Raw genomic sequence first — 23,516 nt, 5'->3', positions numbered from 1 at the left:
TTTCAGGTAATGTATCATTAGCCATAGCTATTGGTGGTTGAGAATGTTTCTCGTAATTATTAAAGGAAACAAGTTTAGTCTTGGCAGCATCAGAACACATTCCATTAAAATACTTGTAGAACAGGAACAGGAATGCTACATTACAGTGATGGGACAGGGATTGGAGCTTAGTTGACAGTGCTATTGAACATCAACTGTTATTTCTGTTAAATAAAATCTGCAATTTCCTTATAGCCAATTATTTTTAATCATTTTTCTAAAATGTTTCGGTTGGATATATATAAAAAGAAATACAACTTACATTTGTTTATTTCTCCAAGCAATATCTTTTTTCAAGTGAAAGTTGAGATTTTGCACTGATTTAAATTTAGTTTTGCAACTTGCGTGGATTCGGTTTAAATAAGTGAGGTGTATCAAACAAGGTTTGTTCTTCTTTTGGAATCGATCGTGCTCTGCAAGTAAATTATAAACAAAGTTTTGTTTCATTTTGTTTTTTGCACTAATTCCTAACTCAGAAAGTGTCCAAGGTGATTACCAGTACTCAAAAATATTTATGAAGGGCGTTTCAAAAGTAATGCCTCCTACTTTTTTTTTATTCCACCCAAATGAATGAGAGGAGATTGATTTCAAATTACATCGTTATGATGACTAAACTTATGCATTTATGACTTGAAAGTTTCATCTCTCTGTTGAAGATATTGACAGTGTGAGACTAAGAAAATAATCTCTGTCATGTGCATGCCTCAAAAGCAATGATGGACCATTGAATTCCTGGCAAAATGCATTGAGAATGGTGGTGACTATGTAGAAAAATAAATTCTGGAGCACAAAAATCGCTTGTTTCAATGACAATACTTTTGTCTTTATAGCTCTTCAACTTTTTGAGTTATAAAAATAGGAGGCTTTATTTTCGGAATGACCTTCATAGAAGAAACAAGAACATGTTGCAGAAGGCCGAAAGGTATGAAGATGCCAATTGACCATACAACTAATAAAGTAGACACACAACAAAGACGTAATGGTAATAGCAAAAAAGGATGACAAACACGAATTTTCAGACGATAGGACATTGTGTTTTATTCTTACTAAGAAAAAGGTCAAATGTATCGTAATAGATATCAGAGTAAGCTGGAGTAAGAATGAGTGTCTCGTGAGGTTGAGATTTTTGAGTCCCTGAGGTAGAATTACAAGCCTCAGGTTGCATCTGTCGTATAGATGGGGTCTTATGCTGGAACTGGTAGCCAGACATTAGTAGGCACTGAAACAGGTAACTGGACATCAGTAGGCACTGGAAACTGGTAGCCAGATGTCAAGGGCTACAGGAGCTGGTAGCTGAACGTCAGTGGGCTCTGGTATGGGTAGCTGGACGTCAGTGGGCACTGGAACAGGTAACTGGATATCAACGAGTACTGGTACGGGTAGCTGGATGTTAGTGAGGCACTGGAACAGGTAACTGGATATCAATGAGTACTGGTACGGGTAGCTGGATATCAGTGGGCACTAGAATTGGTAGCTGGACGTCAGTGGACCACAGGAGCTGATGACTGGAAGCGCCAGAGCTGCAGAAGTGAGCTAGAGGCCACTACATGAATGAGCTGGAAGCTGCTGGAGTCACTGCAAAAGTGAGCTAGAGTCACTGAAAGCACTGGAGTTGTTCTAGGAATAAGATTGGGTTGCTGGAAGCTGTAGGGGTGAGCTGGAGTTGCTAGAGACTCCAGGAGTAAGCTGGAGTTGCTGGAAGTTGCAGGAATTGGAATGGTTGTGAGGGAGGAGTTCTAGAAGGCAGGCAGCAGTAGAGAATAGAATGTGTATCACACATAGGTGGTTTGTGATTCGCATTAATAGTGTGTTGAGTAGGCTGTTTGGTTACTGCTACTGCTGTCACTGGTTCCCATGATGACTGGATCCACTGACTTTATGAGTGTTAAGTCAGGATAGGAGTGCTCCTAGCTCCTGGGCCAAACTGAAGGATTTGCTGAGAAAGCCGCTGACTTTATGGAGAGCCATTTGTGCTACAAGCTCCACGGCCAGTGATGATGGTGCTAAACAATGAATGATTAATATTAATTTTACCGGCAACAATGTATATAGCATTTATTGCCAGTATTTATTTAAAACTTTCTCTAAAAATATAAAGTTTGTTATTTCATTTCATACCTATAGCAATTGCATAGTCATGGATAGTGGATGATGTATGACTTATTTCCGACTGTTTTTTCTGATACATGTTCTGAGGACTTGCTGCTGCATTCGATATTCAGCATTTTATAAATCATCTATTGTGTCGCACTGTATAGTAGCCGTCTCCAGGGGAACCTTACATGTCAGGTGGCTCACATTCTCTATTTATGTGTGGCAGAACCTGTACTTACTGTCATTACTGAGACTACACATTTGGAAGAAAGATTAAACAGAATGCTCAATTATTGATGTAAGAGTCTAACATATTTATTAAATAAAATATTTTCATGTTGGATTTTATGATACCAATAGTTTTCTTGCCTATCATATATATATATATATATACATACACACAAATAAGTAAATTTATAAGAACTTAAAAAAAACAAATATGTTTTTCTCTTTCTCAAAAAGACGTTAAATGAATGCAGTAAATATTGTTGGTGTTAATTATAAATGAGCCACAAAACTAAGAGTCTTCATTCATACCTGAAGATTGATGTTGTGAAATAAAGTACATACACATACATTTTTATACATATGAGGTGCCTTGAATAAGTTTCCAGACTTTTTTCGTATGCACACTTTTATTGATATGCATTATGAGTTGCATCTGTTACTTGGTGCGAATTGCGAACCCACATGACGTATTTTTTGCCATTCCTTCCGATCCAGGGCAAGTTGGTTGATGTACACCCAACTGTTGAGAGATGTCCAATCAAAAACATTTTCTCTCCACCTTCTCATTGGCTTTCCTCTGCCTCTTTTGCCTTCTAACATACCCTCAAAGCATAACTTTGACAGGCCAGCGTTTGGTCGTTTGACATGGCCAAACAGTTTAAGGGTTTTACTTTTGAGTTTATCAAATAGCAGGGGTAGGGAAGTAGTCTGATGGAGGGTGGATATTTTGTTTTTTTGATCAGGTGATGTACCTTAATTAAACGCATTACATGATTTTGAAACACCTCTATGCAATTGGCTAGTTGTTTAGTCTATGTGATACAATCAAGGTCATATAAAACTATTGGAAGGACAAAATAAAATAAACTTTTACTTTACCCTTTTTGATTTTAGAATGGTGCTGTGTTTTTGAAAAGCTGTCCAGTCCAGCCCAATTCTGTATTTCAGTGCCATCGCGTGATCACTGGAGAAAGTCAGTTTATGTCCTAAACAAATGAATTGGGTAGCTTGTTTAATGGGTTTGCTGTGAACAGTCATGTTTAGGTTGAACTGTGATTTAGCTGTAGATATACATTCTGTTTTTTCTATGTTTATTTCTAATCCTATTTCCTTTGCATTTTTTGCTAATGCATTAACAAAAACTTGGAAGTTTATGTGTGCATTCATTAACAAGAGTGATGTCATCAGCAGAGACGAGATTAGAGAGGATTTATCCACCTAAAGAAAAACCATTTTAGCAAGTCTCTTCTGTATTAAGCATGTCAACAGCTAGAGCAACACAGAACAGGATTGCTGAAAGCATATCTCCTTGCTTGACACCCAGGTCAGTTTTTATAAAAGCCTATTATTCGTTGTAAAGTGATTTTAGAAAATTAATGTAGTTTTTGTTGAGAGGAGTTTTGTCTAAAATTGACCAAAGTTTGTCTAATTTGATACTATCGAAAGATTTTGTAAAATCGATAAAAATGATGTATAATGGTTTATTAAACTCGATTGATTTTTCAATCAATTGGCTAAGGGCAAAAATCTGTTCGACTGTGCCTCTTCCAGGTTGATAGGCTGCTTGGGAATCAGGGAGACAGGAATGAAGATCACATGTGATTCTGTTGCCAATGATAGCCATAAAGAGTTTATAAACATGACTCAACAAGCTTATAGGACTATAGTTTTTATATTCGGACCTGTCATCCTTTTTTGTACAAAACAACAATTAATGCTTTCTTGAAATTAGAAAGAATTTTACTACTATTGAAACTCTACATGAAACTCGAGTCCTTTTTGAAGTACTCTCCTCTGGCTGCAATGCATTTGTTGTATTGTTCCAACAACTTCTGGAAAGCTCCATGGAAGTCCTGCCCCTTGTCACAACCTCTTTCATCTCCGCAATTGTCTCATAAGGTTTTCCTTGAGCTTAGGGAATAAACAAAAGTCACAGGGAGTATACCCTGGACTATAGGGAGGGTGAGGAACATCTTGATGCTCATTTTGGTCAAATAGTCTGTGACAAGGATGGAGCACCCTTGGGAAAACCTTTGTGTACAGTTCCCACACAGACCTCAAACTGTGTACTTATTGTCTCTATAGACACACAACGGTTCTTATCCATGAAATTCTTTATCTGACCAATCAACTCTGGTGTTCTGAGTTCCTTGCCCTACCACATCACTCATCATCCGTCACAGACTCCTTGCCTTCCTTGAATCTCTTATGCCATTCAAAAACTGATGCTCGATTCAGGCAAGATGATCCAAAAACAGTTTGAAGCATTCCATACATTTCTGTGGCATTTTTTCCAAGTTTAAAACAGAATTTTATTACATATCATTTTTCTAAAATGTCCTCATGTTCAGATTGCATTTTTGAAATTCACCAGCTGTGACAATTAAATTTTAGTATTCCAATTCCTACTGTAGCTGTTCATTTGAACCCAGTCGGTCATCTCATAAGATGTATAGCAATAACATACTGAGTTTTCAAGAGTCTACGACAATTTAAATGCCTATACAAAAAAAAAAGTCTGGAAACTTATTGAAGGCACCTCGTACGTATGAATGATTGGACATCCTTCATCTTACCTTTTTGTACAGCAATTCGTAAATCATTGAGCTTTTTTTGTGACATGGTATCAATTGTCAACGAAAGCTTTGATACAAGATCTTTTTCCGACTGCAGTTTCATCTCCGTCCGCTGACAGTCATCATGCAACCATGCTAACAGTAGCATCACTTCATTCACTACGACTTTTAGTTGGTCGTCACTGCTGTATTCCTTTAATGCTTCTACGCTCATTATATGTGCTTGCAAATAAACAAAAAAATCATGTTATACCTAAAAGAACGAGGCAAAATAAAATTTAAAAAAAACAATGAATAGCATTCATTTTAATGGTGTGAGATTTGCAACTCTATAAATATATTAGTATGAAAACATAGCATGGAGTAATTAGGCAAAACCTCTTTTAAAAACAACAACAAAAGGTTTATTTCGATAACAGAAAATTGGACAGTGAGGAAAAGGAAGTTTTTAAAGTTGTTTGGTTATCACCGATCAGTTAACAGTTATCTTCAGGTGAAGTTCATCGATACTGAGGCATCCAATGGATAGGGACAAGAGAGAGGAGAAAGGAGAGGGATCTTTCTTCAATCCTTGTTAATCGTCTATGATTCTCAAAAAGGGCTAAATAAATTCCTTAGGAGACAGATGGAATCAATGCACCCTGCAAGCTGATTGGTCAGTGTGTGGTCAAATCATTTAGCTGAACATTGATTCATGCGAGAAAATAATCCAATTTATCAAATTTACACTTCTAACAATTACTATGATATTGTCCTTTTGACCACTGTACACTCTTTAACCCTTATCCTCGAGTGGCCTCTGGGCCTTGATAAGTGATGATTCCTTTGTAAAAAAAAAAAAAAAAATCTTTATTTTATTTATGACTACTACATCATGCTTTAATATAATTTTATGATTTGCAGACAAAATACATTTTTTTTTCTTTACTAAGCCATGGACATGAAACCATTAACAATAGACAGAGGTTACTAAGCTAATTAGAGAATGCATAAAACTTAGGAATATCACGATAGTTAGATAACATGGAACTCCGAAAATGTGACAGTGATACATGTTCATTCACACAATTCTGAGGCAGCACGTTCAGGACTGCAGACTATAATGCAAAAAGAGATTGTCGGTACATCTCTGAGCAAACACCAGTGTGGTTATGCAGAGGGTCTAATCTGAATGTATATTGTCGCAGATTTGATCTGTTCAGCTGCAGCACAGGGCGGTATTTAAGTAATTAAGTTTATTAGTTAATTTTATTTTAGTAAGATTATACATTATAGAGTTGAAGTAAAACCTTGCTTGAGATCACCATTTTGTAATAGGATTGCAACATCTGTATTCAACTTACTAACCTTGTTTGGAATAAAAAAAAAAAAATCACCAAGTTTCCAGTTAAAACGACAAACTTTATCTTTATGACTTAAGTCAAATCCATACAACAGTTTCATTGCATACAGCTTAATTATGTTAACACATTGGTTCTCATTAGTTTACCAAACATACCAAATAGGTGACCATTTGGGAATACCATGCGCTGTATGTAGGAGGACACTGATACCTCAAACAAAAACCTATATATCATATATATATCCCTTGAACAAAAACCTATATAACATATATATCCCTTGACTGGGATATATACGCAGCTGGGGACCCCTTGCGATATTGATATTCCCATTAAATTTTCTCTTCTGGGTGTAGCTAATTCAACCCGCCCAGGGTAAATGCCACTAAAATATAAAACAAAAGTATGGTCCAGAAAGAGTTATAAAAGCAGGAATATAGGACAGGTTGGTTTAGCCGACATGTATGTATTTATAGCAATGGAATTGAGTCCATGAGTTCCTTCCCATCTAGCCAAGCTATTGCTAGGGTCGAAAAGAGAGATTTATGGTGAAAGAATTGTTTATATTTCACAGGAAACCAGTTTGGACAGAAGCAAAAATAGCCATTTTCACAAAGAATGTTGTTATCACTCAACATATCTCTACACAAGTAAAAACCTGCAAGTGTGTTCTGACTAAACCATTTACTAATCGCTCTGCGAGCGAGAACATATAACTCCTATAATGCATGCATATAATTAAAAACATTATGCATTTATGCCCCCAAGCTCTTTTCCTACAGTTGCTTTAATGTAACGATGCATGTGTAGCAGTAACAAACTATTTTCTGTCAATTGTGAGTCAAGCAGCTCAATGTGCTGACCTTCTAGCAAACATTACTTATAGACTTCTGCCTATGGAACATTTATCAATATGACATTGGCATGACGGCAGCCTCTTTCTCCTACTTCCTGCCTTCAGGTTAGGATTGTCCTGCAGATTTATGAATAGTTGCAACTAACAAGGAGGACTACATGAGGACCAGACAATCCTGGGGCACGATCTTAATGAGCTTTATGCAGAAATCTAACTCTATCTAGCAACAATAACAACAACACTAACAACAAAAATCATCAACTAAGAAGGGCTTTTAGCAATGAATTCTTCTAAACACCTGATCAATTTCACAGTTAATTGCGATTGAGAAGTTTAATAAAATAAAACTAGCCAAGAAAATAAAAATCTGAAATCTTTCTTTTGCTCAATAATAAAGATTTGTTTTCCACAATCTCTATAACAAAATACAGGGTGAAACGAAAAAATTATCACTCTAGAAAGGATGATATAATTCCGTTTCCAATTGATGAAAATCGCTTCTTTGCTGCAGACCATTTACTAGTTGACCAGTTGTGTAAAAATCCCAAGAGTGATAGAGCCTTCTGTTATGTCTGAAAGTGACACAATGATCAATGAGGGAGATCAGAGATGCGCCTCTATACAACTCATGCTCTCTATCAATCCAAATTCGTACAACAGGACCATTGCCATCACCCTTAAAATGCATCACTGGATTGCCACGAATAACAAAGACACACCCAGGGTGATGAAAACAAAGTTTCCGGCTATGATTATGGTTTTTGGTATGGTTTCAAGTAAGGGCCTCCTCACAGCTTCGAAGTTGGCTTGGAAATCAACACCAAAGTGTACCTGGATGTACTGAAAAATGTCATGATCCCCTGGTGCAATCAGACCCTGCATGTAGCAGCAAGGCTTGGTACTGGCTCACAAGTCCAAAGAGACCCAAGCTTGGCTTCAGAAGGAGTGTTATGACTTTGTACTCTTCTCTCACTGCACCCCACCCCTCCTCCCACGACCTGAACCTGCTGGACTACTTTGTTTGGTCATATGTCGAAAAAATCATCAATATGACTTCTCACAACATCAAAACCAGCCTGATTGCTATCATCTGCCAAGTATTCACCGAGCTTGTGGAAAATGCATGCTCCTTGTTCTGAACCCGTATCGAGGCTGTGATTGAGGCTGAAGGCGGTTACATTGAATAGATGTCAGCTCTACTACATAATCAAGTTACCTGAATTGATTTTTTCCAATAAAAGTTTTAAAATAAAGCTGTAGTGTTGTTTTCTTTAGGGTGACAACTTTATTGTATTAGTCTCCTGTAGTCAAAGCTTAAAATTCATTGTTCAATTAATTTTATTTCTGAAATTACTATTGATAAAAACACTACTTTTGGCTAGGAGTAAAGTGTTAGCCACAGCACAGGGCGGTTTTTAAGAGTTACGAGTTAGTTCTGATACTAAATTTCATTCAGGCTGTCCTTAGTCAGTGAATCAGAATTCCTTCTAGACTGAGGCAATTTTTATTTTTGTCTCAATCTAGAATGCTCTTTTTTGGGGAGCTACATTTTCCTCACATTAAAACCCAACATTGTGTCTAACTCTGCCCTTGTGGAGAGACAAATAATCAGGGACAACAGTACATCATCCACGTGATATGCAGTGAAACTTCTAGCATATAAGTATTTGCATACACAGTTGCTCACAGAGCAATTAACCTTCTTCGTTCCAAGCAAAAAGACAATTTAGCTTTGTGTATTCAAAAGTACTTTTCAAATATTTATTAATATGCATATTTCTACAAATGTCCTTATTCTTATTACTTTTCTATTCATATTGCTTATAGGACAGGTCTTGTTATTGATATAAAGATTTGTTCCTATACATGTTTCTCATCACAAGCTGGAATGTGAAAATGTGGAATTTAATTCTGCAACCTTCATCAAAGTAATGGTCATATGAAAGAAAAACATAAAAGTAAACTATGATCGTCTAATGAGTAAACATATCTCATAGGTGTGTATGTGATAAGTGTCTTAACAAAATAACACATCACTCAATAAATCTCGGGCCTTGGCATCAATATAAAAAAACCTATACAATTTTTTATTACGTACTAACCTTCAAGTAGCATGTGTAAAAATTTGAGTCCAGTCAGATTATTAGTTTACAAATTACAGTTATTTAAATTAAACTTCTGTTGCAAATTTTCAAAACAATAGAAAAAATTGATAAAGTTGATAAGGAGAGGAAAAAAAAACACTGTTCAAGCAAAGTAATGTCTTGATAAACTTTGATATTTGAACTCTGCTCTGTCACAAACAATGGTCAAGAGGTGATATGTTGGTATTAAATGTGGGCATGCAGACAAAAATGATATTGAATGTTCTGGTTGGCCAAATTCAGCAGCTGTCTCAGAAAACATTAAAAAAAAGTCCATGAACTCATTTTGGTCAATCATAAATTGAAGTTACATAAGATAGCAGAGGAGTTGAAGATATCAGAATTTACTATTTCACTATTTAGTATGAATATTTGTTGCTGAAAAAGCTGTGTTCATAGTGGGTGCCACATTTGCTCACAGTCAGTCAAAAACAATAGTCAATACAACAAAAAGATTCCAGAGTTCGACAAGATACATCTGAAGAATGTTGGAAGTTACATCAACTGAAATGTTGTGAAAGTAATGAGATAAGCAAAGTATTCAATCAGAAATAACAATGCATCGACAATTCAGAGCATTTTTTGTAACTGTTTCAACACAACACAAAGGAGTTTTGTATCAATATGTGACAATGGATGAAATAAGGATCAACAGCTTCACTCTGGAGTCAAATTGTGTGTCAAAAAGTGAGTGAAACAGTCCAAAACGACCAAAATTCAAAATTCCAGCCTATCTTTAGCAAAATCGGCTTACATTTTCTTTTATTAGCATCTACTGAAAGTTTTTATTATTTCATTATGTTACATATTGTATTGTAGTAATTGTAGATGCAATTTGTATGGACACCAAAAAGCTACTGGTTTGAATAGTCACTCTCTTTTTTTCTCCATTTTGTTTGGATAGGTTTTCCTCTTCACTTCTAAAGAAAGCAAAAGTTTTTGAAGGAACATTTTAAATTTACATTTTTCAACCAATGAAAATAGTCGTTGTTTGATTTAAATCCAAAATGCAACAATCCGAAGTGAAATTGAAAATAGAACAAATGAACTAATGAAAACAGATCTAGTTTGGCAAACATTTGAAGAGGACCTGAACATATATTCACTCCCACCTAGAGGGGAGGCAAAAATGGAACACTTCAAACGCATATATAAGCTCCATAATCTCACGTATGCATTTCACCGCACTAATAAACAAAAGAATCAATAAAAGTCAGGTAAACGGGAACAAATTACTACCTAATCACACATACTAACAGAACAAACGTAAGCACACACATACACAGTGCCATACTGCCTGTTACTGACACACGCATATCCACACTAACAAATATACAGACATGCACATTTCTAGCTCTTGTGTTTGTTCATTCATTGAACATTCTCTACAAAAACAAGAATTTGCATAAACTTTTCTGAATAGAAACTTATTGACTAAAAATGATTTTTAGATTCTTGTAAAGTTATAAATGCTTTGTCATTTAATCATGTTTTCCTTAATTTTTCATTTACAAAATTCTTTTCATGCATTAAGTTAGTACTTGCTAATTGATGACCCTTCTATTGAATTGCGTCCAACTCCGTTTTTACAAAGTGATCACGGAAACTTTACACTTTTTGAAGAAAATTCTATAATGAATATGTTATAAAATTATTTTCATTCGTATTGTTTGCATTCTTTGAACTACTGTTCTCATCTTCGGTGTAAACAGCAATCCGAAGAATCTAAATAAGATGAATAATCAATCATTTATGTCAAAAATTCAGAAACGTAAAAAATTATTTTTATGGATATTTGGAAATACACTTTTACTTTTGGCAAACATTTTTCTTTTTTTAAAGTTCAATGTATTTTAGAAACTCTTCAATATAATTGGGTGGAAGAATTAATTTTCAAAATCTGAAACTTACCATGATCAGTTGGCAATGGAACAACTGCATCTTTGTTATTTTCAGGATCAAAATCATGAATGGACAACTTTCTATCATCTGAAACAGAGAAAAACTCAACAATAAGTAAAATTTTATTTTTATTTTTTTAGCATATAAAACCTAAAAAAAGAATGGTTCAAATATACGCAATCTTAAAAATATATTTCAATTTCTTTTAAATTACTTCAACGCTAGTAAACAAAAAATTAAAGAGAGAGAAAGAGATAGTGCAAAACAAGGAAGCTAAGGAATTACAAATTTTATTTGTCGATCGAAGAAACCATGTTTAGATTTTTTTTTGTCATATGATCATGTAAACAGTTTTTGATATTATTTGGATTCTTCAGACTACTGTTCTCATCTTGAGTGCCATTTACACAATGTTTCGGTCGATGTAACTTTCGACCTTCTTCAGGTGTATCTTGTTAAACTCAGGAATGTTTTTGTCGAACTCAGGAACCTGATGGAACTGGATGGAATTTCGAACTGCCCCTTTATTTACTTCACAAGGGTAGCATGCTTTCTTTCTATCAGCCATGATGTGATAGAGGTCTTAAGTAATTCATTGTATTTTTCAGTCGCCCACACTGAGGATTGAACCTCCAACCTTCTGGAGATTATGTACTTGGAAAAATCAATTGTAAAAGTGATATTCTCCTGAAGGTTGAAGGTTCAATTCTCAGTATAGGCGACCAAAAACTACAATATCAAATTACTTAGGACCTCTGTCCAGTCATGGCTGATGGAATGAGAGCATGCTACATCCGTGTAGTAAATAAAGGGTTTCGTTCAAAATTCCGTCCAAATTCCCGAGTTCGGCAGAAACATTCCGATGTTCAACAAGATACACCTGAAGAAGGTCAAAAATTACATCAATCAAAACGTTGTTAAAATGGCACTCAAGATGAGAACAGTAGTCCGATGAATCCAAATAATACGAATAACCAATCCTTGTCTCAAAAATTCAGAAAGATAAACATTTTTTGTAACTATTTGATTTTATAATCTTATAAAGTAATATTAGATGACATTTTAAATATGAAAAAAAAAACTAATGAAATTATGGGGTTCAGAGCTAGGATCAGGAATATCCAGTGATCTTTATAACTTTCTACCAGCTGAAACAAAAAGAAAAACTCAACACTGATCCTTTAGCATAAAAATCTAAAAATCGATTCATATATATGAACTCTTAAAAATATATTTGAATTTCTTTCAATTACTTAAATAAAAATAAACAAAAAAATTAAAGAAAGAAGTCACATGCAAGAATGACAGAGGGGAAGGGGGAGATTATTCAGTGAATTCTTATTAAAATTCATAATGATAAAACACAAAAACTCAACTGTTGTTGAGAAATAGTTTATGTAACTCAATAAATCATTTTTTTTCTTTTCTTTAATCATCGCTATTGTATTTATTTAAGTATAATGTGATCTCAATGATGTACCTCTATTTTTAGTAACTAAAATGCAGTAGTAGCTTTTAACTTGCAAGAGGACAGGAGAAGGTTGCCATTGGTAATGATCAAGCAAGCCCATAGACTTCATTTGGTGAAAAGGAGGTAGTGCTAGTTTCATTATAAGGACTAATTCCTTCTTTACAATCAATTTTATTCATATTTATTTTCACTAACAAACAGCCAGTGACCAGGAAAGAGTTACAAATACGAAAGTATTCTGAGTTGGCAGGCATGCATACATCCATATCATCGGTTGAGTCTAGCATCCATTTGTCTTGTGTACATTAAAACAGCCAGCCATGGTTCTCTCCAGAATGTGCTGCACTGCTGCCATTGCACACAGAAATCACTTTTTCCATTGCTTCCATATTAATTTTTAATCAGTTTTCACAAAATTACGTTCTAACCTTTTATTTCTAACACTTAAAAATAATTACATGTTTAGAGCAAGCATTTACATCACCTTTTTTTATGAAAAATAAGTGATGCAAGCATTATTGAAATCAGTATAAATAGAGCACTTCCTTTAAATAGTTTCTTTTTAGGATAAATGTAAATATTGCAGTATTGTTTGCTCACTAAAGCATAAACAGATCCAAATTGTTATAAAATTATTAATAATCTTATTCAGTGAATGTCGTTTAAATCGCTATTTATAAAAGTATTGGATGTAAATCCCTATAAAAATGTTAAAGGCGGAAATAAATTTGTGTTATAAAATTTAAACACTTACAAATTCCAAATTGTAACCAATTTATTGTTATTTATTGCAAAATTTTCATAAACTTGTGCAATTGATAATTAGAAAATAATGTTTAAGTCACATATATGCTAGAACACACACATACACAATAATCACATGAAAAGTGATTACAAAATTGTATTAATAATGATTTGAAAAAAAATTAAACTGCATATATATATATATATATATATATATATATATACTAGCAAGCCGCCCGTCATTGCCGGTCGTAAAATACGCCTAAGTATGATATTTTGATTAATGCAGATTACGTATTTATTATTATATTATATTGGACCTAATATATAATAGATAAGAAAACACACACACACACACACACACACACACACACACACACACACACACACACACACACACACATGTATATATAATATTTTCTTTATTGTTAATATTGTGCTTTTATATTTTGAATCTTTGCAAGAATTATACATGTTAATTTTTTTTTTTTTTACTTCATTTACTTCCGCAGCAATATAAAACGTGTCATTTTTTTTTCTTTCACTTTCAACTTTTCCCAAGTCTTTATAAGTTGTTCAAAGCTGTAAGGGGACGCAACTCAACTAAATTATATGCAAATAATTTCCCTTTACTATTTCATTAAATGTCTCTCTATGCATTTTTTTTTTTTTTAAGGAATTTTGCGATACCAGATTATTCTGCATTAGATGTATATTATCTAACGACTGCAATACATGTTCTTATCAGCTCGATTACCGATTAGCGATAGGCACTATTGGCGACTAAAAATTTTAAAACAGAATTATAAAAAAGTGTCTTTAAAAACATCTTTAGAAAACTTTTTCCTTTAAAAAATCATTAAGAAAACATTTTTAAAAATATCTTTTAAGACGACTTTAAAAAAGGTTTTTAATATTTTTAATCTTTATAAAAACGTCTATACACATAGATTCGAAAAAGTTGTCAAAAAACAAACATATAACAAATAAATGTTATCAAAGGTGTTTGTAGCAGAAACAAATACAACTCTTTTCTTGTGCGTCAGTGCCTCCCCTGACTGTGCGATATGGCACATACTAACCAATCAGAGGCATAGTGCAGGGATCTTCCTTATCCCTTAAGGAACTATAACTGCTTCTGTCCTGGACGAGAAAAACTCTTCCCTTTTCCAGCGGACGTCAAAGAGAGCGGATCTGTTTCCTCACTCTCTCTCTGCCTACACCGGTATCGACGATTCCCACTTGGGAATAACTACCGGCCAAAGGCAGAAGAGTTTGCACGAGCCTTTTCTAGTCACACACAAAAACACGCATTCACATTTCAAGCTATATTACTTGTCACATACATACGCGCACACAAACATACGCGCGCACATCCACACACGCACATATATTCACGTTCGCGTACATACACTCACATTCACGTGTATACACACACACGCTAACATATGCACACATGGACAACGTCACTTCCCCTTTCAAAGGAAATCCACACACGCGCAAAAGACCATTGGAAACAACTATAAAAGCAAGAGACAAGCTGTTTCCAGCCTTTTTCAGACCAGCTTCCTAGCTGGGCGGTCTACGAATCGACAGCGTGCCTTTTCGGCAGGCGCGCGCACGCGCGTGCCTCACGCCACTTGCTACTATGTGGGACAAAAAGCCAACAGACAGTACGTACACTCTTTATACGCTTTCTTTCTCCATGAACTGGATTGACATTCTCACTCTTTCTCTCTCTATTTACTACTTGTGCCAGAGAACACCACTGCGTAGCTGACGGCTAACATGGTGCAGAGTTTAACTGATGTCAACCCTCTATCTTTTTCTTTGTCTACACGCTGGACTATCATTCCCATTTTACACTACATTACTCACTTCTCTTCCCACACATGAACAAACGATAGTGACCCGAACGTGAGATGAACACACATTTCCTTTTTCCTTCTATACTATCAATCCCGCAACAAACGATGGTTACACCCGCGCGGACATGAACACATGTTATATCTAAAACATTCATTCTTTCAACAGTAAATAAATGGCACATTTATCTATTCCAGCAATTGAGTCTTTGTTTCCTTCTTTCCATTCGTTTCATTATTTTCTTTTGTAATGGGATTAGGATTTATATATCCTAGTCCTCTACAAGTTCTATCCTAGATAAATGCTTTTCGGGCACTCCCTAATAAAATAAATATTTCAACAAAAGCTACTGAATAAACGAGCAAACAACTTCGTAAAACTTCACAAGGAAAAGGTTTATTGAAGCAAGAGTAAGATGCCAAAAAGATATATCTAGGATAGAACTCGTCTGCCTTTGCCCGGTAGTTATTCCCAAGTGGGAATTGTCGATACCAGTGTAGGCAGAGAGAGAGAGAGAGTGAGGAAACAGATCTACATACAGTGTTTATCGATGTATTGAAAAATTTAAAATGCTGCAGTACTCTCTGCTGGTGAGTTAAAAATAAAAAAATATACAAAATACTCTTAAAAACCCACCGAATATATGTCAGCCTATGTAACATATATTGAGTGAGTTTCTAACAGTATTTTGTATAGTTTTTTTATTTTTAACTCATTTTCCCAAACTTACCATGTTCAGCAGAGAGTACGGCACCATTTTAAATTTTCCGATACATCGGTAAACACTGTATGTTTTTCGAGCTGTTACATTAAATAAAAACGCAAAAAAATTATCCGGTTAGATAGAAAAGTAACTTATCTTGCCTTTGATAACATTTATTTGTTATATATTTGTTTTTTGACAACTTTTTTGAATCTATGTGTACAGTAATACAAACCCAAAATGTCTCCAAAATACATATTTTTTATTGCAAAATAGAATTAAACAACAACAAAAATCTCTTAAAAAAAGGTTTTAAAAAAACATATAATAAAAACTCCCACATTGGAGTTCAAATCAAACGTTCACGGATAGAATTTGTCACTGTATTTCTTCACAACTTTCTCTCTCAACTTCCAGCACACGTCTGTCCCCCACCCCCTCTGCCAACAGGTTTTTATTAAAAAACTGACTGCATTTCATTTGCATATGTGTGCGGTGGGCAGTGTGATCTTGTGCGATTCCACAAGACCACACCTTATATAGCCACACAAGGCACAGACATGTGGGCGCTTGCTTCTTTGATTATTACATTCAAAACTAAAAGTAAAAGGTTTGTTTTAAATGTACAATGGATCAATAAATGTATACACTTACAATGATATTTTTGTATGAATGTAAATTTAATTTAAATCAGAACAGTAACATTTTACTTTTTTTGTAGACATTATTAAAATTTAATATCTTTACTTATAAAACAAATGAATATTCGAATTTAGTCCCATGTTACACTCTAATATTTCAATAAATGAACTGGCGATAGCTAATAAATTCATCTTTTCATTGGACATATGAACATTTCGCTTTTCGTTTTTTTTAGCTCCTTATGAATCAATATGAAATGCTGCAATATCAAGAACCTAACAGCTCCTTACTAACCATAAAATAGATCCTAAGTATAAAGCCAGAAAAGTAGAGAAAAGATCGTTCTTGCTAGAATAACAATTCTAGTATAATATAAATAGAAATAACTAGATTAAATAATTTCTTCTTCATATTTTACTATGTTGTTTGGGAAGTTGAATAAAGTAGTGAGCTCACCAACCAGTTGATGATTAACTGAATTGGCCAGTCCGTTTAGGTGAAGTTACCCAACCTTTTAAAATTTGACTCTTGCAGAAAACAAATTGTTTCATCTATTGTTTGTCCACTCTGATCATCAAACAAATATAATAGTAGTTTGTTTTTTTTTCACCTCCAAAGATGCCAACAACGTTAGATTTAATATCTTTTGTCCAGTATCTTCACATTAAAATAATACTTTCGGCCAATGTAATCTACAACTTTCTTCAAGTGTATTTTGTCGAACTCAGAAATTTTTCTGTCAAACTTGAGATAGCATGCTCTCATTCCGTCAGTCATGACAAGGTAAAAGTCCTAAGTTATGAGCAATTGTGTTCTGGGTATTGTCCACACTGACAATTGAACCTTCAACCTCAAGAAGAGTGTCACTTAGATTTGAATTTTATTAGGTTATGCCATGAGTCCTTGCGAACAATTTCAGTAAGAATTTTGAGAACCTTAAACCTATTCTTATTTTAGATGTACAATTTTACTATTTATTAATATAGATCAATACTTATGCTTATAGATCAATACTTATTACTAAAGATCAATACTTATCACTACAGATCATTACTTATTATTATAGATCAATACTTATTACTATAGATCCATACTTATTACTATAGATCAATACTTATTACTATAGATCAATACTTATCAATATCGATCAATACTTATTACTATAGATCAATACTTATCAATATCGATCAATACTTATTACTATAGATCAATACTTATCAATATCAATCAATACTTATTACTATAGGTCAATACTTATTACTATAGATCAATACTTATTAATATAGTCTGACGTTTACAGGGAATATGAACTGGAATAAATACATTGAGAGCATTGCCAAGGCTGCTGCAAGGAAGGTTGGCTCCCTCTACCGTGCTCTACTTACGCCTGACAGTATCCTATACCTCTATAAGGCAACCATTCGCCCATGTATGGAGTACTGTTGTCACATCTGGGCTGGTGCACCTGCTGCTTGTCTCTCACTCCTGGACAGGGTTCAAAAGAGAGTCGCCAACCTGATAGGTCCTGAACTGTCATCTAGGCTTCAGCCTCTGTCCCATCGACGAAATGTTGCATCCCTCTGCCTGTTCTACAAGTACTTTAATGGTGAATGCTCTGACGAACTGCAAACACTTGTACCTCCCCGACGTAACTATCCCCGACAAACCCGACAAGCTACTAAGTATCATCCCTTTACAGTAGACATCCCTAGGTGCAAGAAAGCCTTTTACTCCAATAGTTTCTTCCCCAGAACTGCGGGTCTTTGGAACTCCCTTCCGGGATTCTGCTTTCCCAACTGCAATGATATGCAGAAGTTCAAGTGTAATGTTAACAAACATCTTTCTACTCATCTCCCTTCATAATGACCCCGCTAATTAAGTCCCTGATAGTAGCCCCCTGCTTCAAAGTGGCAATGTGCTTTGTTTGGGGTGAAAATTGAATAAAAAAATAAAAAATAAAAAAATATATAGATCAATACTTATTACTATAGGTCATTACTTATCAATATAGATCAATACTGATTACTATAGATCAATACTGATTACTATAGATCAATACTTATCAATATAGATAAATACTTATCAAAATAGATCAATACTTATTAATATAGACCAATAGTTATTAATATAGATCAATACTTATTACTATGGATAAATACTTATCAAAATAGATCAATACTTATCAATATAGATAAATACTTATCAAAATAGATCAATACTTATTATCATAGATCAATATTTTTACTATAGATCAATAATTATCAAAATAGATAAATACTTATTAAAATAGATTAATACTTATTACTACAGATTAATGATTAGATGTCTTTATCATCCGATCATGTAAACATTTTTTTAAACTATTTGATTTTGTAATCTAATAAATTAATATGAGATGACATCTTAGATATGAAAAGAATAATGGTATTATGGGGTTCAGGGCTAAGATCAGGAATACACAGTGATCCTTGTGAATTCTCTGATAATGCCGGAACTGCCTGCTTGCAAAAAACATGTTTTTGTATTGTATTTTATTCAAACACATTATTTAACAAGTATGTTGACTCCAATATTAAAAAATATCTTTCTCCCATTTTTCTTTTTCTTAATTAGTGTTAAATAATTATTTTGATTTTCGAGAATAAGGCTTGCATCATGGATACCAACCATCTGTCGTTGCTGAAGTCTCTGTTCCTTCTGTCTTCTGGACCCAATCAGTCACAATATCTTGAAGCAATTGTAAATGTTCCACAGCCTTGTTAACACAGTTGGTTCTTTCCCCACTTGCCTCACAGCTACGGCGTCGAGACAAATGTGGTATCTGTGGCCAGTTGTCAGGAACACCACCACCATCTGGAAGCACCACTAGAATGCAAAATAAGATGAATGAAAAATAATAAATATTTTGTGATTTAGAATTAGTATCAGTGGTATTATTATTATTATTATTATTACTATTATTATTATTATTATTATTATTATTATCATTAGTCAGTGTTTTGAGATACAGTGTGGGAATTTTAGAATGGTCTGACAAGGATTTGCATGCCATGGATATCAAAACAAGAAAAGTTTTAGCAATGTTTGGTATATTTCACATTCGAAGTAGCGTAGCAAGCCTGTATCAAAAGAGAAAAGATGGTGGGAGAGGATTGAAAAGTGTAAAAGATTGTGTTAGAACCGAGGAGATATCGTTGAAGGAACATGTGGTTAGAAGTGGGGAGTGGATGCTTAAGGTTGTGGCCAATGAAGTGGAGGTATGTGAGACCAAGGCTGATTATGTGAAACGTATGGATAGAGAAAGGGCAGAGGAACTGGCTAGGATGAAAATGCATGGAAGGTTCTTCCAGGATATAGCAGAAGTGGCTGATGAAAGATCATGACAATGGCTTAGAGCTGGGTATCTAGCTAAGAGTGCTGAAGCTTTTGTTTGTGCAGCACAAGAGCAGGCAATAGGAATACGATTGTTCAAAAAAGTGGTTCTAGGAGAGGAAATTGCTGCAGAATGCAGGATTTGTGGTAAGACCTCAGAGTCAATTGTGCACCTTGCAGCAGGGTGTAGTGGACTGGCTCAGAGAGAGTACCGCAAAAGACACGATCACATGGGACTCTGGATATATTGGGAGGTGTGTAAGAGGGTTAGGGTGAAGTGTGCTGGAAAATGGTTTAAGGAGGTGACTGATGAAGTGAGAACAAGTGAGGATGGCAAGGTAGAGGTATGGTGGGACAAAATTGTCATAACGACCAAGCAATTGGAACATAATCGTCCGGATTTGGTCGTCATTGACAAGGTCTCAAAAAACTGGCAGATTGTAGACTTCTCAGTACCCTGGGACAGGAATGTGAGAGAGAAGGTGAATGAGAAGTGGAGCAATTATACTCCATTGGCCTTGCAGATAAGGCGTATACACGAGGTTAAAACACAAATAATCCCGGTCATAGTTGGTACACTAGGAGTAGTATCAAGTCATCTGGAAGGACAATTGAAAAAAACTACAAATCCCCGATGTTTTAGGTGGCCTTCAAACCTCTGCAATTATAGGTACCACCAACATCCTTAGGAAAACTTTTGATCTTTGAAGCTCCTGGTTTGAAGCCGGGATTAAGGGAAATCCTCTGGAAATGAATCCCATCCCTTTCTAGAGAGACGTTCATAAGCGAAATCAGAATTATTATTATTATTATTATTATTATTATTATTATTATTATTATTACTAGTAGTAGTAGTAGTAGTAGTAGTAGTAGTAGTAGTAATAGTAGTAGTAGTAGTATGCCTTACTCAAAAAAAAAAAGAAAAATTTTTAATTAATAACTTACTGCTTATACTCATCCTAGGACAAGAATTCTACTACTACTACTATGGCACAATCACGTTGATACACCGGTTCTTGCCAGATCGCCAAAGTTAAGCAACAATGAGCCTGGTCAGTACTAGATGGGTGACCATTGGCTAGATGCTGTATGTACTGTACCGAGTTTTAGAAATTTTCAGGTTGGTATTTGGGGGCGCATTAATTCACTAGGAGAGATGCATCCCCAGTCTTCGTTAAGACATGCATCTAGGATAAGGTAACTCTGATGTAAAAACCTGTGTTGTACTGTATGGTTTGTCTTGTTGCAGTTGTCTGCACCAACAAAGATTAGCTGTAATAACAAATAGTGTGGTTGGTTCTACACAAAGCATTCACCACTATAAATAAATCATCTGTGTCGATTTTCGAACAACTTAGTTGTTGTGGCGGAAGCTCATACATTGAAATCAACAGGAGAGTCCATCACACACACACACACACACACACACACACACACACACACACACACACACACACATATTGAAAATGGAATTATCCATGGACAAGATATAAAGGCAAGCAGTTTCCATAGCGATGGCACTTCAAGCTTCTTGTTCCTCCTCCTTACTCTCTCTCTTCCTCTCTCCCGACCTCTAAATCCTCCCTCCTTCCTCTCATCTTTAATAAATACAAAACAGAGTGTGTTCTTTTATTATTCTCTACTTGGACAGCAAATCCCAACCAACTCCCTCATTTGAAAAAGCCTTATTGGGTTGAAATAAATTTATATTTGGCTAAGTTTTTTGTTGGTTTTCTTTTAACTTAAAAATGAAAATAGAAGAAAATAAATATCACCCACATTTGGACCCCTTACCTTAGATCTAGCAGCAATGTTTCAAAATTTACAATGATCAGTTAATTAGTTTAGGATTAAATAATGTACATACAAATATATAAATATAAAAACATACCTAACTTCATCGATAGATAATGAATAGTGACAAATAAATAGTTTTACAACATTATTTTTAAATAATTAATAAAAATAAATATTTTTACATTATTTTTACAGTTCCTAGAATTGAAAATTATGCCTACAGATGATGTGAGGCTTATATTATCTGAATAACAATTAAACAAACTGTTCGAATCAATAAAAAAAATGGACGTTTCATAATGTAGTAGTTCCTATTTCAATTAACAGATCATGTCTCATTGTCTTAATGCATATATTGGATACAACTATTAACCTTTAAATTTAATATAAAACGTTGTCCCCAAACAGTGTATATTCTATCCTGATGAACGAGTATTATCTGGAAACTAGACTATAATACCCCACAATTAAAAAAACAGCCTAAAACTAATTGATGAATGGAATAACTACAATAAAAAGGTGACAAAACAATTCATATTTCTATCCTGAATATCTGACACTAACTGGAAGCTGAAGCGATATACTTCACATTTGAAAACAGTTGTTTAAATAAAACCCAGTGAACAGATAAATCATTAAGCATTTTGTTTATTCCCTTCCATTTTGAATTCATATCGTCGGATTTTTTATCCTTTTATTATCATATATATATATATATATATATATATATATATATATATATATATATATAGAGAGAGAGAGAGAATTTTTTTTTAAAAGCCAAAGACAATGCAGGGAAAGACCGGAATTATGAAAGTAAAGAAAGAAAAACAAACAAATGTAGATGGGTATGCTTGAGTAGAGGAGTGTCTAGCCTTTATTCGTCTATCTTTCCTCAACTCAATGTATAATTATTTATAACCAAGTTGCTGGTATGTCCGGTGTATGTAAAGTCCGTGGGTGGTATGGAACTTTGATTAATTTCGAGAGAAAGGGACCTCTCTTTTTCAAAAGACAAAAGTGGATCCAAGATGACGGAAAAGAATGCGACCAGACTTTACATACACCGGATATACCAGCAACTTGGTTATAAATAATTATACATTGAGGTGAGGAAAGATAGACGAATAAAGGCTAGACACTACTCTACTCAAGCATACCCGTCTACATTTGTTTGTTTTTCTTTCTTTACTTTCATAATTCCGGTCTTGTCCCGCATTGTCTTTGGCTTTTAAAAAAAAATTCTATATATTTCTTTACCAACAATGCTTCAAGCAAACTACTACCTACTCTTTTATATATATATATATATATATATATATATATATATATATATATATATACTTGTTTGTAATATACTGAATTTTACTGGGTTCGTATAATTCAGGAAATTTTCATATACCAATGAATTTTAAGCCAAAAAGAGATTACTTAAAAAGTAAGCTACAAAATTATCACATTTCATAATTGAGCATTCATATATTGTTTTAACAAAACCAAGACTTCAAAAAAGGAATTGATAGCAACAAAAAGTGTATTTCATTGTAAGTTACAATTGTTTCAAGACTGGTTGGACAATTTCAAGCATTATGGCATTTGAAAATTTTCACATAACCAGCCTTTCTTCAGACTTCTTGGATAAAAAACACTTTAACAATAGAATATTATTTAAAGAAATTTCCTTTAAAGGAAATGAAGCATGCGAAAACATTTATCCTGGATGCATCCTTTGTCAAGATCTT

The 23,516-nt window shown here is 34.3% G+C and overlaps 1 protein-coding gene across 1 annotated transcript in view; it reads right to left on the bottom strand.

The window, feature by feature from the left end:
- The window catches only part of LOC145255582 (uncharacterized), a 120,435-nt gene that overhangs the window by 76,148 nt on the left and 20,771 nt on the right, over positions 1-23,516 (bottom strand). Inside the window, exons 3-6 of the mRNA XM_080114057.1 lie at positions 19,273-19,470; positions 11,189-11,266; positions 4,938-5,159; positions 302-452 (exon numbers count right to left, since the gene is read on the bottom strand). Of these exons, the coding sequence (XP_079970183.1) occupies positions 302-452; positions 4,938-5,159; positions 11,189-11,266; positions 19,273-19,470 (649 nt within the window). The remainder of the gene's footprint in view (positions 1-301; positions 453-4,937; positions 5,160-11,188; positions 11,267-19,272; positions 19,471-23,516) is intronic.

This window comes from Euprymna scolopes, chromosome 3 (assembly GCF_053919585.1).
Source record: "Euprymna scolopes isolate OS-2025 chromosome 3, ASM5391958v1, whole genome shotgun sequence".
NCBI lineage: Eukaryota > Metazoa > Mollusca > Cephalopoda > Sepiida > Sepiolidae > Euprymna > Euprymna scolopes.
This window is presented reverse-complemented; position numbering and strand designations above follow the sequence as displayed.